The 18,360-nt window shown below is 33.8% G+C and overlaps 1 protein-coding gene and 1 non-coding gene across 3 annotated transcripts; one reads left to right on the top strand and one right to left on the bottom strand.

Annotated features, from left to right (window-relative positions):
- The first annotated feature begins 1,941 nt into the window (after positions 1 to 1,941).
- Positions 1,942 to 2,013, top strand: TRNAC-GCA (transfer RNA cysteine (anticodon GCA)). Its single transcript has one exon. It is a non-coding gene; the product is annotated as a tRNA-Cys (tRNA).
- A 408-nt stretch (positions 2,014 to 2,421) lies between these two features.
- Positions 2,422 to 11,318, bottom strand: LOC108460320 (uncharacterized). 2 transcript variants are annotated; one of them, XM_017759767.2, is made up of 11 exons: positions 10,986 to 11,318; positions 10,251 to 10,356; positions 8,925 to 9,872; positions 8,716 to 8,840; positions 8,223 to 8,387; positions 7,187 to 8,135; positions 6,615 to 7,100; positions 6,223 to 6,542; positions 5,580 to 5,684; positions 5,363 to 5,488; positions 2,422 to 4,550 (listed from the first exon to the last, which is right to left on the bottom strand). In XM_017759767.2, the coding sequence occupies exons 1-11, from the start codon at positions 11,103 to 11,105 to the stop codon at positions 2,784 to 2,786; spliced, it is 5,217 nt and encodes a 1,738-aa protein (XP_017615256.1). In that variant the 5' UTR covers positions 11,106 to 11,318; the 3' UTR covers positions 2,422 to 2,783. The 2 variants fall into 2 exon arrangements, with proteins under 2 accessions (XP_017615256.1, XP_052882984.1); XM_053027024.1 differs by lacking the exon at positions 10,251 to 10,356 and having other exon boundaries at positions 10,986 to 11,106.
- Positions 11,319 to 18,360: the final 7,042 nt, after the last annotated feature.

The raw sequence follows: 18,360 nt of genomic DNA, 5'->3' as shown, positions 1-18,360 counted from the left end.
TCCAATGTTGTGCGAGAGTCGCATTGAAAAACCCAAATTTCGATGTCGAATGATGTGCTCCTTCCATCTGCCTCTAACGATGACTATAATAAAATAGATACATTAGTTATTTTCAATTTTTAAATAAAATAAAGAAAACTTCATAATATATATATTTTAAAAATCAATTTTTTGCATACGAAAAAGTTTTTAGTTGTAAGATTTTACCGATTGATCAATGCGTGATGAAATATGTCTACCTTTGCATTTCAACAAACTTCCCCCACTGGTCATTGTTACAAAATTTTTAATTCATCTCCAATTAGTAACTAACATTTAAACTGACAATAAACTCAAATATATCAATAAAATAACATTTAAATAAATATCTTAATATACTAACAATAAACTATATACTTTTACGAGCACTCAACAAACAATATATATTAATCTATCATTCCATAAATATAAATCTATAACCAAATTTATAATTAAAATACAATTATCTTTTCAAATACTTAATAATAAAAACACCTTACTGTAAACTTTAAAAAAATACATAAAAAAATATTTGAACAAATAATAAACTATATATTTTTCAAACAATTAAAATAATATATATATATATATATATATATATATATGCACACCAATATACTAATACTGAAACTAACAATAATCCCAAAAGTAATACTAATAACTAACATTACAAATAAAAGTTTCGTACTTTAAAATATTCTTTATATTTCCTAATAAAATAAACATAAAAAATAACAAAATATACAAAAACTTAAAAATATCTCAACATTTAAACAAAAAATAGACCAACTATTCTACAAACAATTAATAAACTATATCAATATATTAACCTTCAATCAAACAAACTAATAATAAACTGTAATATATCAATATACCAATATTTTCCTTTTATATAAAAATAAACTCAAATTTTAAACAAATTTAAAAATGATAATTATTAATAAATCAATCTTTAAACAAATAATATACTAAAATATAACAATCTAGCAAGATATTAACATCTAAAATAACAAAAATATCAAATATAACAATAAACATTCAACTAATCTCTAAATTTCACATTTATCAACTAAAAAGTTTTTTTTTAAATAACTTACTTATTAGTGAGGAATTTGTAGAGAATTTGTTACGCATATGTTGTGTTGGAAAGATAACGGGAGAAGAAAAAGATATTGGGAGGAATTGAGAGAAGAAATTTTTTTTGATTGAAAATACGAGAAGAGTGGTTGTTCATTTATATACACAAAACCAAAATGACTAAATTGCATAAAATTTAAAACAGTTATTCAAAAATAATAATTAACCCATACTTGCTTACCTCAGCATGCTTCAATAATTCCTTTACTTCTGCATGCTAGGATATTTTTTATGTTTCTTTCATTCATGCTTGTTCATGGGTCCATTATTTCTTTGCTCTGCTACATGAAAATGAAACACTGCATTTTCTTGCTTTCATGCTTGCTGCCACGGGTTTCTATGGTTTCCTTTCTTTCCTGTATTTTCCTGTATCTTCATGCAAGCTCATGAGTTGCTGCTGCGTGAAAAAAAAATGACAAATTAGGGAAGTGGTCACCCAGGGGTTCGACTTTAAAGTCGACACTTCCAGGGACCGACTTCCAATTTTGTATTGAAGTTTTCAAAATCAGACCCCCAAAGTGTCGACTTCGTCTATTTCTCTAATTAACCCACCACCTCAACTATTTTACTAATTAAATCATCAGACTAGTAACGAATGGCATGTCACTAATTTTGATATTAGATGTTATTGATATTTGACAAATTAATAAAATAGCATCAAGTGATCGACTGTGTTATATAAACTTTTCTCTAAAAAAGTGTGAAATGATAAGATAGGTTGAAAATTGATTCACATATAAATTTAGAGTCTATATAAATATTAATACAGCATGATAAGATCACAGAGGGTCTATAGCTCAGTGGTAGAGCATTTGACTGCAGATCAAGAGGTCACCGGTTCGAACCCGGTTGGGCCCTCAATATTTATTCTTTTTTTTTTACGCACCTGAATCCAATTTTTAGATGCTGTATGTGCTTGCACCGCTCATTTGTGCTTTCATTCCACATTGCATCTTCAGTTAGTCTGCTATAAGTTAATTATTTCGGTGAAATCATATTATTATGATTTTTTACTTGAACGATTTCCACATTTGCAGCATTAGTCAGGCACCGCACAAATCCAACTAATACTACTAAACGCCATCCTAATTGGTTAAGTGTCGAATATGCTTAACTTTAAAATCTTTTAAAGTTATTTAGACATTTAATAATCATACCCTCGTACTGATAAGTTGATTTATTTATTTCTCCTCTTTACGCTGAGAAAGAGGATCCAACAAGCGGTGGAACAAAACAAAATGAACCAATATTTACTCAAATCGCAAATGAAAACAAAATATGAGCAATTACATTGATTGAAGGAAAAAAGCAACATAAAATCCAAGGCAAAATGGGCGCAACAACTGGGTTTGTTTTACAACTAAACAAATCTTCACCTATTTCAGATTAGTATCCCACCAAAACATAAATCCCTATTTCAATTTAGTTCCTATAATTTGTATGTTCTTTTGTGTTTCCTACTTACACATCAATCTCTCCTATTACACATGAACTGGCTCAATATTTACCCAGCCAAAAATTTCCTCAAAAACCAATTCGTCTTAAGTAAGACTCGCCAATATTGTTTCTGTGGCAAATGCTGAAACTACCAACCTAACAGTATACACTCAATTTAATGAAAAGAGACTTCAGTCAAGTACAATACCTCTTTCTCTCGCTTCTTCCATGACGTTCCGATCATCAGTCTTATCAGTTAGAGCGTGATACAACTGCCACAACGTTAGGGAGAATGGATATACTGCTAAAGCCTTCCTGTAAAACCTTGTAAGAATGGTCTCAATGCCCGGAACATTGTCCATTATATTGGCAGCCTTCACCCATACAAACTCGGGTGCAATGGGGACAGCGTGAAAGAATGCATCGACCAAGGTTGAGCTAGCCCAAAACATAAGACTGGGAGAAACATCCCTAAAGCAGTCACCTTGGCTTAACACCTTACACACGGAAAACATTAACTCATAGTTGGATGGCACTAATGCCAAGATGGCTTCCACAAAATTGACTAGATCCTTCGGCTGAGTTAGATTTTGGGGCAAAAGAGATGGGCCATGCCACACTTCAAGGACCAAATTCACAAGAGAAGAATCAGACGAGACTGGACTGAGAATGTTTCGAACAAGTTGCTGGACTCTTGGCTTTTCAATCTCGGTAATAAAATGTCTAGATAGTGGCTCAGAGACTTGGAAAGAGCGAGCAGTATCCAAATACATATTCAAAGTATTGATCTGCCAACTAATAGGAACATCACCCTTTCGAGACTCATCATTGAGCAAAAATAGGGCATGCTCCTTTACACAATGATTGAAACCCATGGGAGTGGCAGCCCTCAATGCCTGGTCAATAGCTGAGCGAGCGTCAACATTATTATTTTGCAAAAAGTTATAAAGAAAGAGATTAAGATATCTGAACATTGTATCTGTCTCGTTTGCATTAGGTACCACAACGCTGGAATTTGACATTGAATTCGCTCCCCAAGAGACAAAAGAGTTCCCACCATCTATGGGTTCCAAATTTTCAGTTTCAGGGTACTCAACTTTCCAAACGGAATTATACCAACATGTGATGAGTTCTTTCGCAAGATCGGCTTTTCCATTCTGCTGGGCATATTCAGCATATTGATTCCAGATACAGTGAATTCCAGGGGATCCTTTTGGCCAGTTGTTAAGGGCTTCTTGAAACCCAAGAAAACTCAAATTCTCAGAATCATATTTTGGCACTCGTGCTGATATCAGAACAAGTTCTAAGCAAGATGGATAAACTTTTCTGTATTTTTCAAACATGCTTTGACAGCAGTCAGTGCTATTGAGTGCAACCAAACACTTCATGTGATTGAGAGCAAAAAGTTGTGCCGATCTGAGATCACTTTCACTCTTAAATGATTCGGTATTGATGTACGAGTCAACACAACTTACTACCATTTCTAACAACTGCATAGCCCTTTTCTTTTCATTGTTGCCCAGATCAACAGAGGGCCATTTGACCGGAAGAAGTTCTTTCTCACGCTCTAGCCGCTGGACCACAGCATCTGGCAGCTTCCTGTAAATAACCAAGTAAATACAAGAAACCCATAATACACATTTGTCAGTAATGGTTAAGCATGCGAGGATATCAGTAAACATCGAACAAGGCCCTTCAGAATTTGTCGTAGCAGGGAAAAGTCTATATATTTTCTGGATGGCTTTCTCAACATTCCCAGACATGCATAAACAATCCATCATCTGCAAAAACAGGTCTAGGATGCATGCACTCATATGCAGTACATCCTTTCCAGGGGAAGATGAACCACGACAAAGTGCTGAAAGAGCCGCATCATATGCACCCAACCGATCATCCACTTGTTTTCGACTGTTGATGTACATAAGCCAAAGTTCATACGATCCTTCATTGTTTCTGACCTGAAGACCAAGATAAGAAGTACGCCCAAACAAAATGTTTGAATTTTATCTGAATTCTCTGAAGGGAGGAACAAGGATGCATGTCTATATGTGTTATGTCTCAAACTCATACACATGATTTACATTCATACATGCTTTGTTTTAGTGTGAGGAGGAAAGGAATACCCAAGATGGGAAGTGCTACCTAAGTAGGAATAGGACACAAATTTAATGCCAATGCAAAGCAAATATTTTACATTAAAAGAATAAATATTGAGAAGAACAAAATAGATATACTTGAAAACACACAAATACTTAAGAAAGGAACAAAAGGAGGGAATATCTTAAGCAAACTGAAAAGAATGACAAATGAACAAATACTCGCACACAATCAAAACAATACTAACAATCTCACAGATATTTTTCAATTCCCCCAAACAATTTACCCAATCCCGAAATTACCATTACTGTAACATTCCCATGCATGCAATCATTGGCCTAGTAATTTCTTTAGCCCTTCTGCTTCTATTCCATTCCCATTGTGGCTAAGTGATGAAAATACTAATGGAAACTAGTGACCCTAGGAGAAAGCATGCATAAAACAATGGATTATATAATTAGTTTCCAAATGAAGCAAACTTCTATGGACAACCAAAGCTGCTAGTGTCCATATGAACTAACATTAGTAGAGAGAACCAAGAATAACCAGTAGACAGAAACCTTTACATGTCAGCATATAGTTACAATTTAAACAATACCATACCTCCAATCTAAATGTTACCAACATGCAGAGTCCAAATAATTATCATAACCATGCATATAAATTTACATACCGCAAAAGAGAACATGTCATCCTTCCCAACAAACAGCCTACGACTATAGCAAATAAGCAGATAAACCATCCAGAGAGTCTCTGAAGCCGGATCAGCCTCAAGGGACCGTGAAAGTAAAGAAAGAGCCTGCGAGTTAAAAAGTGGAGTTGAAGGCAGAAACAGAAGTGTTAGTAAGTGAATATGAACCAAAAGTTATCTTGCAGGTGGCCAAGGTTACCTTTTTCATACCCTCCACTTTGTTAACCTCCTGGTTGAGGACAAGCAAAGCCATCTCCAAGGACTGGGCCTTAGCATCTGAAGCTTGGCTTTGGCTGAGTTTTTTCTGAGTACACACCATGAAAGGAGTGTCCTAATTAGAATATGTATGTAAACAACACAATATGCCAATTTGTCATTTGTAATACAGGAAAAAAAATTGCAAACATATCTCAAGGTATTAAATAAACATAAATGAGTGAAAGCAGGTGCTGATTCAAAGTCAAAATACAAGGAGCATTGCTTTTGACCATCTTGGAGAGAGCACAGGTTTTTCCCATGACAAGACTACAGAGTATAACCATAGGAAACTGTATAAAGAAAACAGGAAATCAGATAGAGAATGTATTCTAAGAAAAATAAAAAAGGCTTTCCAATTTCTACACATCTTACAATTAACAAGAGATTACTGATGACTCAATGGAAGGTCAACCTTATGCTCACAGTTCTTGGGACTTAAACAAGACATACTTGAAAGTAAACATCTGTACATAAATATCAGGCCAGAAACTTGTAAAGTACAAAACACAAAAGAAAAAGATTATAGAGCTCAAACCCAAAAAGAGCAAGTGTAGAAAAATAAAACAGAATGTATGATTACAAACCGCTATTCCATTTCTACTCTGGAAATATGAGGATTGCCTATTCCAGCTGCCACGCACTTCAATACGACCATCATCCCCATGAAAGAAAGGCTCATCCGTAGGTAAATCTTTCTGGAAAAAGCTTGATAAAGCTAAGCAAATACTGAAATACTTCCACCAGGAGTGTGCATTTGCCCAAGGCACAACAGATTCGAGTGGATCAGCTTTCAAAATGTCTATGCTGACTATATAAGTTGGTGAAAAGAAAACATCATTATATTTGACAGGTTTTGTTGGACCATTACTTCGCTGTTGACATGATGCCAGAACAAGCTGAGAATCTGCAAATGGATGGTTTCAACTAGGTTAGCAACAATGCACAGGTTTCCAAAGACGTAAAATGACATTCATACCAGCACTGTCAGAATCATCATTTCCATTCATGTATGTATTTCTCTTAGACAACTCCTTAACATGTTGAAAGGGGCACTCATCATTGTTGCACTTTCCTCGGAGCTCATACATGCAGAGTGGCCAAGATGGGTCAATTGCAATATTGCACGTATAGGAGCCCATTCCTTTCCTAGATAAATCACAAATTGCCTCTAAAGAATTTGCTATCTGACCAGACTGCTCCATTTCATCAATGTTGACATAAGCAACCTCTTCACTGTAGACATGATTTGCTCTTTGTCTAGTAACAGGGGCCATGGCCTTCAAATGGCCCATTGCACTCCTCAAAATGGAAGAAGGTGCAAATATGATAGATGTCGCTGAAAATTGACATCCAACAGAAATTCCATTGTCCTTTGGATTTGCTGAAGCGTAAAACTTTGGAATATTATTTTTTTCCTGGAGCACCAAAGCTTCTGGCATAACGTCATTTGGCTTTTCAGGGCCTAAATCAGGAAATGTCTATTGTTTAATCATTTTTCAACAAACAAAAATAACACTGCTAAAACATTGTTTGTGATGAAAAAGCTACCTGAAACATCAAATTGATGCTTTTTCTCTGCCTCTGAGAGTGTAACACTACCATTGCTAATCTGGGTCTTTTCACTTTCAACATCATTTTCTGCCCCTCGTTCCATAGAAGGCTCATTGAAACATGAATCAATGTTCTTTGATGTTCTCATTCCCAGCCGCGCAAATAGTTCAGACCTCAATGTTGCTTCAAGAAGCAAAGAATCCTGATTATTAGACTCATTATTTGCACTCTTACGAATTACTTCAGAGTTTTTTTTTTTTTGCTGATATTCAGGACTGGGTTGAACAGAATCATGGTCCATTAGAGAGGTCCCTTCATCTTCATCTGCAGAAATAATTGGACTGCACGGAGATCTTACTCCATTTGCAGCATTGTTGCTATTATGAGGAAATGGCTCTGATGTACTAGCATCCTGCTCACTGCATGGTTCAGAACCCAAATTTCGCCCATTATCATGCCGTGGAGACAAATTTTGACGAGCTATATTGATACATTGGATATTTGCATCATACCCTGGTTGATTAAGACTGTCATAGGCAGGCAGTAATCTATGAGTTGATATTGGTACAAGGTCCATATTTTCAGGCACATTGTCTGAGGCATCCAATCCCATTCTAGTGTGTTCATGTTGCCTGGAAGACCATAATAAACAGGGATCATCCACAAGTAAAGATCTGAAGTGTGCCGAACAAAGTTCCCTTTGACGATAAAGATCTGTACATCTAGCATTAGCTTCAATTAAAGCTCTCTGAGCTTTCCGGTAAGCTTTAAGAGCATTTCTTTCTTCAATTTCACACAAGCATCTGTGCTTTTGCGCTTCCTCTAGCTCCTTGTCCAGTTTTTCCTCAATCTCAACTAAAGAATGTATATCTACATCCACATTAGAATGACCAGGGATATTTACATTACCCAAACTGTTCCACAGACTTGCAGTATCCTGAGAAGTCTGAAATGCAACATTAATCAAGTCTCAGCACAGTCATAATGAGGCTAAATAAGGTTAAAATTATTTTATCACCAGACATAGAGAAACCTGAGATCTTTTGCTTAAATGGGGATCAAGTGTTTTATCACCAGATGTGACTTCACGGTAATCATTCCCTTTTGATAAATTCAGCTCTCTCACTGCTTTGCTTGGTGAAGAACTTCGTGGATTACTTAAACCAACCTTAGTAGGATGATTTAATTCCACGTATCTCTGCAAGTTGCAAAACTATTAACCACTATACCAAAAGCTTAGATGATATACAAAGACAATCATTTGGAAACTGATTTTTTTAAGACTTCTAATTTTATGAAGATAAAACTCATTTCTGTCCGTCCATAATTTAGCACCAATAACTTTAGAACAAGATATTCACTAATCAGATAATCCTTGAAATACCAATTGCACCAAAATGAAGGTCAATCTTTTTCTTCGGCACGAGTAGATAGTGCAAAACAGATCTAATATGTTAACCATACAGTGCCAGTATTATTTTTAAAAAACATTTACAAGTAAAGAGCACCCTAAAACATTAACGTACCAAGTTATTTTGCATAACACTGGCACTTGTGTTTGTTAAAGCTACAGTCTGATTTGCTAAAACACTTGGATCAACCTCCCTACTGGTCCTTTTGGATTGATGCAAATTTTTATGCATGTCAACACCTGCAGGATGAAAGAACCATGTCAGTCAGAGCATCCACGGGATTGCATAAGATAGACGTAAAGAAGATACAAAAAAAAGTTTACCATCCTTCACCACTTTTGATGCATCTTCCAATGAAACGTCAACCAGCTTGTCATCTTTCTTTTTCCATTTAATGCCTGACTTGGTTTTGCTTACTGGATCTACTTTCTTGCTATGATCAACCTTATCCTTGCTCTGCAGACTCTTTGTCTCCAATTTTTGGTCTTTTGACACTAAATTAGATTTTACGTGATGCACCTCTGGTTGAGCACCTGAATTTGATTGGGCAAAATTAGAATCTCCAAGTTTCAAGCGTTTCTTGTCTGGTTCTTTTGGATCAACTGAACCATATGCTGAAGTTGCAATCCACTTCCTTCCTCCACTATTGTCTAGGTTCATAGTTGAGGTCAGAACTATTTCCTTATGTTGCTGGGCAGCTTTAAGCTTCAATTCGCTTTCCCGAAGTGCAATCTGCTGCCTCAAGTCCTGTAGTTTACTATTGTTGGAAACTACACCTTGCTCAGAAAAAAGATCGTGGCATGCCAAACTTTTGTTGCGGGGATTAAAAGATCTAATTTGTGATCCCTGATCAACCGAAGAAACAGCAACCCTGGGATTGGCCCCACCATTGATCTTGGTCATTGATGAGATAAATTTACGGCTTAAAGGTTTCTTGGGAATTGCTCTGGCAGTATTTGTTGAAGTCTGTCCTAACTTGTTCAACTTTGGTGCAGATGAAGTTAAGGGTCTCTGAGTGCCATCCCTAATCGAGTTGGATTTATTTTCAACAGGTTTTTGTCGGCTGCATTCTTCTGAGTCACTTCCACTATCATCATCTGAGAAGCGTATTACAAGATTATTGCTACCTCGGGAAGGAGCATACCAACTACGATTAGTGGATTTAACTGGCAACTGATTCTTCTCAACATTTTTCTGACTCATTGGTGGAATTGCTTGTTGTGAAAGAACATCAACAGCGCCAGCGATATTATTACCAGCAATAGCATTCCCTGTATATCAGCAGAAACATTATAATATAATACTAAAATTTAGGAAAAATGTTTAAACAATATTAGGAAAACATCCTATTTTGCAGGTAAAAGACATTTTCCAGATAGTGCAGTGAAGGCAGTAGACCATAAAATAAAATCTCTACAAAAACTAAGCAAGTAAAAGACTTAGAAATGCCCCTTATGAAGTTTGAATGTGTACCGTTAAATAGCAACCAAATAGTGCATTCGTCAAAGTACATTTTAAGCACTAGTTTAATACTTCAATATACAAACAGGACATTTCAATAGTCAACTCAGCTGCAACAAAATAAGCTCCAAATATGTTGGAAACATCAAAGCTACTTAAGAATCTCGATGTTAGCCTCTAGGACTTACCAGCCAGATTTGGTGGTATGGGTTTCACTGCAGAAGGCACTGAATTAGGCCCCAAAGGTGGGGCAATAGTACCACTAGACTGAGCAGTGGAGCAATCCAGATTTTCCTGGAAAAGGAAAATAACACAACAATAAGTCGCACACTTACTTATGTTCTTTGGGACATAAGTTTATTACGAAGTGAAAGCAAAAAAAAGAACCCAAAACAATAGACAAAAAGCAAAAAAAAAAAAAAAACACCAAAACAGAGCTTAGTAAAATTCAAATAAAATGAAATTCTCACTGAAAGCTCTGGTTCAGCTCTATGATTTTACAAAGCAACAACAGGTCTCTAAGCTAAAATTGAACTAAGCATAGTAAAATATACAACTATAATCTAGTTAGCTTTTTTAAGAGCAATACAAATTATGTCTTTAAATCTGCAAAAATTTAAACTATGAAAAAAGAAGAATCCAGCCTTCATTTTATCTTATTTAAGATCGAAATAGACGAAATTGTTTTCTTTTTCTTCCCCTCGATTTCGCAGCAACGAAGCACAAACAACCCGCTACCATAATCAAAAGTTCAAGAACACCAAAAAGCTTACATATATTCACAATAAATCGACAAAGTTGGACAAACAAATATTCATAGATATGAACACTTTCCTATATTTCATCAGCAGCCAAAAACCAGTAAAAAAGAAGGAAGAAAAATAAATGGAAATTAGGGTTAAAGAGAGGGAAAGTGCGATTACGTCGTCAAACGAATCAGAGAGTTTGCCTTCTTCTTTAGTTTTAGATGCCTCGATATCTTTGCTAGGGTTTACATTCGTTGAATTTGAAGCCATTGCTTTGGTTTTAAGCTCATCATCCATGAATTTAATAATAATTTCTTTTTCTTGACTTTCTTCGCTGTTTCAACTTTCAATTAAGAGGTTAAAGAAAAAAAAAGCGTCACGTCACGGTGAAACGGGGTGTAGACGAAAATTGTGAAGGTGGGAAAGAATCGAGAGGCGGCCGTAATTTTCTAAATACGGAACTACCCTTAATCTTGTTATTAATTTACGTGCAGGGGGACTTCCGTTCTTCAGTGCATTGTTCTCTTTATGGACAGACAACTCCGCTAAGCACCCACGTCATAAATAGATGAAATCTAATTTTGTATATTTAGAATTTAATTTTTTATTTTAAAATTTTTAATTTTTACTTTCTCAACTTCAAAAATTATACCTGGTTTAAATTTAAGTTTATTGTAATATTATTTTTATTATATTACCATTAAATGAATATTTTTTAATTTTAAAATATTATATTAATAAATTTAAAGTGATATCAACAAGTAGAATTAAATTTTAAAATTTTAAATATAAAATTAAATTCTAAATTTATAAAGAGTACGACAACTTAAAACATATTTTAACCATGAATAAAAGGGTAAATAGCATTGTTAGTAGTACCATTATACTTAAATTTCTTTTTAATTATTTAATTATAAAAATTATAAAATAATTACTTAACTAATCAAGTTTTTCTTTATTTCATTATTTGTTGGAAACTTTACAATAGAAAGATGACCTAGTTTTAAAATTAACATATTAACAAATTTCTATGGTTATAAATTATATTAATTTGATCAATAATTTAAAAAAATTAATCCTCAACATTTATATAATTAAAAACTCACAAAAGAATTCAAAAAGTATTTAAAATAAATTCCAAATAAAATATATACGTAAAAATCGCAAAAATGAATAAAATATCAACAAATTTTTTGTTTTGATTTTTTAAAAATTACAATAAAATGTATACAAATGATAAAATATACATAGACTTTTGAAAACCCAAAACAATGGTGAGAGAAAGAGATGATGATCTAAAATCTAGAAGAAGAAAAAAAGGTGCAAAACTGGGGGGGCTGCAACTCTTGAACTAAAAATCGATGAGGAGAAGAAATTGAGCGCCAATTCAAAGCATAAATTGGAGTTATTCATGCTTCGAGTTTTGATTACCTGTATGGATTTCGTTGGGTTTTTGTTGTAACAGCTGCTGGATGACGGTTATCGTACTTCTTTTTCAGCTACGAAAAGTTGTTCCCATTGTAAACCAGTGAGCTTACAACATGAAAATTTCTATTTATCAATATATATATATATATATATTGGAGGAAACTAGTATTTTATAGCCAACATTTTTTTTTACATTTTCTTTCAATTTTGATTATATATATTAGCTTGAATTTGGTCACATAAACTTATCACTTAGTTGGTAATTTTTTAATTTAATTCAGACCTGAACTTAAATTTCATCGTACTTTAATATTGATATGATATTAACAGTTAATAATATGATAACATGCGTATTATAAAATATGGCAAACCTTAATAAAAATATTTTTAAAAATATATAAATACTTTGATATTCATGTGATATTTACTTACTTTTTAATATTTTTATTTTTCTACTAAAATATTAAGTTTTATATTATTATGAAATTAAAATACATAAAACATATCAAATATATTTTTAAAATATAAAAATTTATAACATTATTATAAAAATATTCTACGTCTAAAATAAATCTAAACAAATAGTTATCTAGATTTAAATGAACTTAACATCAATTTCTTTGGATTTATTATGAATTTACTTTTATATTTTAATTAAAATATATAAAATATTTTTAATTACATATAAATTTATAAAAAATTAAAAAAGTATTTCACATCGAAAATAACATGAACAAATGAAAGCTTGAATTTAGATGATTTTGGACTTTCATTTTGTCCAATTTCATGCCGTACATGTTCTTTCAGTAAGTTTATCATTTTATTTGTTATTATTTATATATTATTTTGTCATGACTTTTTAATTCGTTGAGTTTTTATAAAATATCAATATGTTATTATTCGATTCTATATATTTCAAACATTTGTACAATCAATTTTTATAAATAACTTAAAATATATAAAATTACTAAAAAAATATGTCTGCAATGAGTTTGGACAAAGTGGCATTTAGGTTTATTAGAATATAGACATCCATTTGTTCATGTTATATTATGTATAATAAATTTTTTTATATTTTTTATAATTTTATATATTTAAAAAATAGGTTTTATGTATGGAAAAATATTTGCTACTCTACTGTGGAGTATTAGGCTCCGAAGTAGAATTAATGATTGACAAGTAAAAATATTTTAAAATAAACATATGTTAATTTTTAAAATCGCTTCGAATAAAAAAATAATACTCTAACAATGTACCAAACACACATCCTTTATGTATTATATATTTTTAAATTTCAAAATCATAATATAAAGCCCTAAAATTTCATAATTTATCTAAAAAAGCTCATTTCGAAACATATTTACGTAAATGGGCCGATTACACAATTATTTACAGGAAAGGGCCGCTTTTTGCAAAACGAGCCCATAGCCACGTTTAAAAGGGAAAATGCCAGCAAAGCGCGCCCTTGGGAGAGTGTTTTTTGCAACGTCAGCCAAAAAACTCACTTACATGGAAGCATTTTGCTGACGTGGCAAAAAGCGCTCCCCTAGAGGCGTGCTTTGCTCCGTGTTTTTATATGTTAGAGATATTTGCATGTTTAGTCCCTAGGGTTTTTAAGGGTTTTTAAGGTTAGGGTTTTGCCAAAATAAGTTAAGGTTTAGTGTTTAGTGTTTAGGTTTTTGTTAAAACAAGTTAGGGTTTAGAGTTTTAGTAGATTTTAAAAATAAATTAGGATTTAGTATTAGTTTATAAAAATTATTTAAATTAGGTTTTATGGTTTTAAACAAATTAAGTAAATTAGAGTTTTGAGAGTTTTAAATAAAGTAGGGCTTAAGGTTTATGGTTTTAAATAAATTAAATAAATTAAGGTTTAGGGTTTAAAAATAAATTAAAATAGGGCTTTAATTAAATTGATTGGGGTTTATGGTTTTAAATAAATTAAGTAAATTAGGGTTCTAGGGTTTTAAATAAATTAAATTAGGGTTTAAGGTTTAAGATTAAATTTAATTAAATTAGGGTTTAGTTTTTTCAATGACATTGTGTTTATTTTTTTAAACAAAATTGACTATTTTTACCCTGAAAAAATAATTTTGAGAAGATGTTTCTAAAGAAATAGTGTCAAAAATGTTTCAGACAGGATGCACTGTCAGCAAAAATACAAAAAAAAAGCTCCCACGTGGACGCTCTTTTCTATAATAGTTCCTGAAAAAATAATTTTGAGAAGATGTTTCCGAACAAATAGTGTCAAAAACGCTTCAAGCAAGATGTATTGTTAGAAAAATTCCGAAAAAAAGCTACCACGTGGACGCTCTTTTTCTAAAGTAGTTCGTGAAAAAATAAATTTGAGAAGAAGTTTCTGAATAAATAGTGTCAAAAATGCTTCAAGCAGGATGCACTGTCAGCAAAATTACAGAAAAAAAGCTCCCACGTGGACACTTTTTTTCTACTGTATTTCTTGAAAAAATAAAATTGAGAAGATGTTTCTGAACAAATAGTGTCAAAAACTCTTCAAATAGGATGCAATGTCAGCAAAATTTCTGAAAAAAGCTCCACGTGGATGTTCTATTTCTACAGTAGTTCATAATTGGTCTTAGGTTATAAACGAGGCAAATTTCATTCTCAGGATGCATAAGTTCCAGCAAGAAAAATTAGAGAGGCTAAGCACAATAGAAATTGAAGACGAGTGAACGTATTAATGCTATTATTTACTATGATGGTGAGGTTCATGACACAAAAAATGGTGTTGTTTTTTTTATCAGAGAACACAGCGCGAATGGTTTTTAACTAAAGTATAGATTTTATAGAATTTCATAAAAGAATTAGGCGCAAAATCTTCAAAACGACGCAAAATAGGGTTTTTTCTATTAAGTATCGATTTTGTGCTTCGATTGATCCTATGACATATGACTCATTTGATATCAAAGGTGTTTGTAACTTTGAGGCTATGGTGCTGACTCATCTCGCTAGTGGATCACCTTATCTTGAGTTATATGTTCAATTTTCATCACCAAATGAAACATTTGCGACTTCAACATTAACTGTTATTCAAGAGGAATACACGACCCCTAGCTGACACTCTGTTAGTAAGGGCAGAACACAGAAACACCCGTATTTGGTGGAAGTATGAAAAACACAACTCCTACACGACACTCGGTTAGTGAATGGGACATGCACATCGGTGGGTCAATGTTCAATGTTAGACATACGTATCGGAGAATGGCATCAACTTCTAGTGGTTGACAATCCACATCTGATTGAGGATGTTACGAAACATCCACAAGAAAGCATGATGTACTCCCTACGACGTCTACCAGTAAGGGGACCTCGTACGTTGTAGATGATGGTGGGTTGGATGATGAGTCTAATGTGGATCCACCTCAAGAGCCAGGCTCTGATGGTGCAGAAGTTGCATTATTTTTTGAACCAGAGCCTGTTCCATCTGAACCTGAAGACATTAAAAGGGGTTCAGGTGAAAAAGAAGAAGATCCACGATTCAGGACGTACTCCCCTCCAGCTCACATGCATAATGTCGATATATCGGTAGATGATGTGTTGGAGTTTCCAAATCTACCACACAGAACGCGTGATCGTACAGGTTTGACATTGGATTCGAGTGATTTGGAAGTTGGTAAGGAGTTTCCAGTAAAGATAGTTTTCTTGGTACTTTGAAACAACATAGCATCAATCACGAGATTAACTACAATATGGTTAAATCCAAATCTGAGAAGTTCGAGGCCAAGTGTGAAGTACAAGACGGTACATGTTCATGAAAAATCATGGCTTCTTTTAGGAAAAAGATAGGCTTATGAGAGATAAAAAAGTACAAAGGTCCACATTAAAAAAGTACAAAGGTCCACATACATGTGTTGCTGATACAATATCACTGGGTGTTTAGAGTTTTGAATAATAATGTTATTACTTAATGTTGCATTATTTAACGTACTTCGTTGACAGGTGTTTCACAATATCATCCCAAGATGGATTCAGGCATGATAGCTAGCTTAATATTACCGATGTTGAAGGTAGATCCCAAGACTTCTGTGTATTGCATAATTTTCAGTATTCGTAACCAATTGAAGTAAACGCCCTCTTACCGCAAGGCTTGGATAGCTAAGTAAAAGGTGTTGAAAAATATGCATAGTGGGTGGCACGCTTCATATAATGAGGTTTGGCAGCAGTGTCAGGTGCTGGAGAGGTATGTCTCAGATTACATAACAGATCTTGAAACGGTCATTGCGTACTACAACGACCTATTGCTCCATGGATGCCAAGCGTTCAAACGTCTGTTCTAGAGCTTTAAGCAATGTCGGGACACATTTGTATACTACAAGTCATTAGTAAAAATTGACGGTACCTTCATATATGGTAGATATACCCATCGACTATTGCTAGTTGTGGCACAGGATGGTGGTGGGAAAATCCTTCCAATTGCGTTTGCAATAACACCGGGGGAGTCAGCTGATGACTAAGATTTTTTTCTTTCTAGGTTAAGGAGGCATGTATGCCCCTAACCTAATATCTGCGTTATATCAGATCGGGGCCTGGAATACTAGCCGCAATTGAGCGAAATGGAAGCTTATGGGATCGCACACACTATCGGTATTGTCTAAGGCACGTTGCATCCAACTACTACGAGAAATATCGGTCTACGACTGAACGAAAGTAAGTGACCAATATGGGTATTTAATCTCTATTAATATACTTTCGATTGTAATATTCAATTTATTCTGAATGGAATATTGGTATGCAATTTTCGCTATCAACTTATATTGGCAGGGTACGAGATCAATAATCACCGATTTCATGAAATATTGGGGAATTTATGTTCAGTTAATAATCAAGGCACAGGCTACCTCTGTAACATACCTTTCAAACAGTGGATACAAGCATACGATGGCAGCCTACGATATGGTCATATGACTACAAACCTGACTGAATGCATAAATTATGTTCTAAAAGGAACGTGTTATTTACCGATAACCTCGGTTGTGTGAGAGACATATTTTCGTTTGACAGCACTATTTTCAAAGCGAGCAGCGAGTTATAAAGGCCAAATGTAGGGAGGCCATGTATGGTTACGGAAGGTATTGCAAGAAATTAACAAGGCGAAGGCGCGGGCCAACACGATGGACACTGTGTGTCATGATCACGACAACCTATAGTTTCGTGTGACGGAGTTTAACAGACCGAGCCAATGTATTACTGGCGGGCAATATCATGTACACTTGATAAATAGGATTTACGATTGTGGGACGTTTGACGCACTTCGTTATCCATGTGCTCATGCAATTGTAGCTTGTCAGAATCTCCGTTTGGATCCCATGAGATATGTCGACAAAGTGTACAAAATAGAATACATGTACAATGTATGGAGACACGTATTTTCACCGGTCCAAATGAACGTAAGTGGTCATCTGTATCGCTTGCTTCGTTGAAGTTGTTACTGGATAGAGAATTGTGTCGCAAACCAAAAGGTCGACCTTACTCGAGTAGAATGTAACACCCCCTACCTGTATCCGTCGCCGGAATAGAGTATGAGGCATTATCGAGAAGCACGAAACACTTACAGATAATTTAAATACATTTTCATAACAATTTGTTTCGGTTTCATACTATTTCATATTTAAGCTTTATTCACCAAAGTATTTGAAATATCATCTTTATGCAAATAGCACACATGAGGTACATAATTCCATAATTATGAATGAACACATTTATCAAACATATTCCATGTTTTTATATATATCATAGTTTCATATTTCTATGTATCAATTACCCTCACTTTCTCGTATTTCAGACAAATATGTGTAACAATTCATAAATATGCAATTCATTAACTCTTCCTACCAATCACGATTTAAATTGCCAAATCACTTATTGAGCCCAATTTCAATGTTCACTAAAATCTATCATATAAATTTGGATGTACATATTCATCAATAAATTCCATGTACAGATATCATCATCTCATATTTCCACATACATTTACTTTCTACATTTATGAATTCAAATAGCATATACAAGACATACCAATGTATTTCAAGTATATTTTCATGATATTTCATTTCGAACTCAGATTATTTCATACTAGAAGTTTTCTCATTAACTCATTTGGAATACCAAT

Source organism: Gossypium arboreum, chromosome 4 (assembly GCF_025698485.1).
Source record: "Gossypium arboreum isolate Shixiya-1 chromosome 4, ASM2569848v2, whole genome shotgun sequence".
In the NCBI taxonomy this organism is placed as follows: Eukaryota; Viridiplantae; Streptophyta; class Magnoliopsida; order Malvales; family Malvaceae; genus Gossypium; species Gossypium arboreum.
This window is presented reverse-complemented; position numbering and strand designations above follow the sequence as displayed.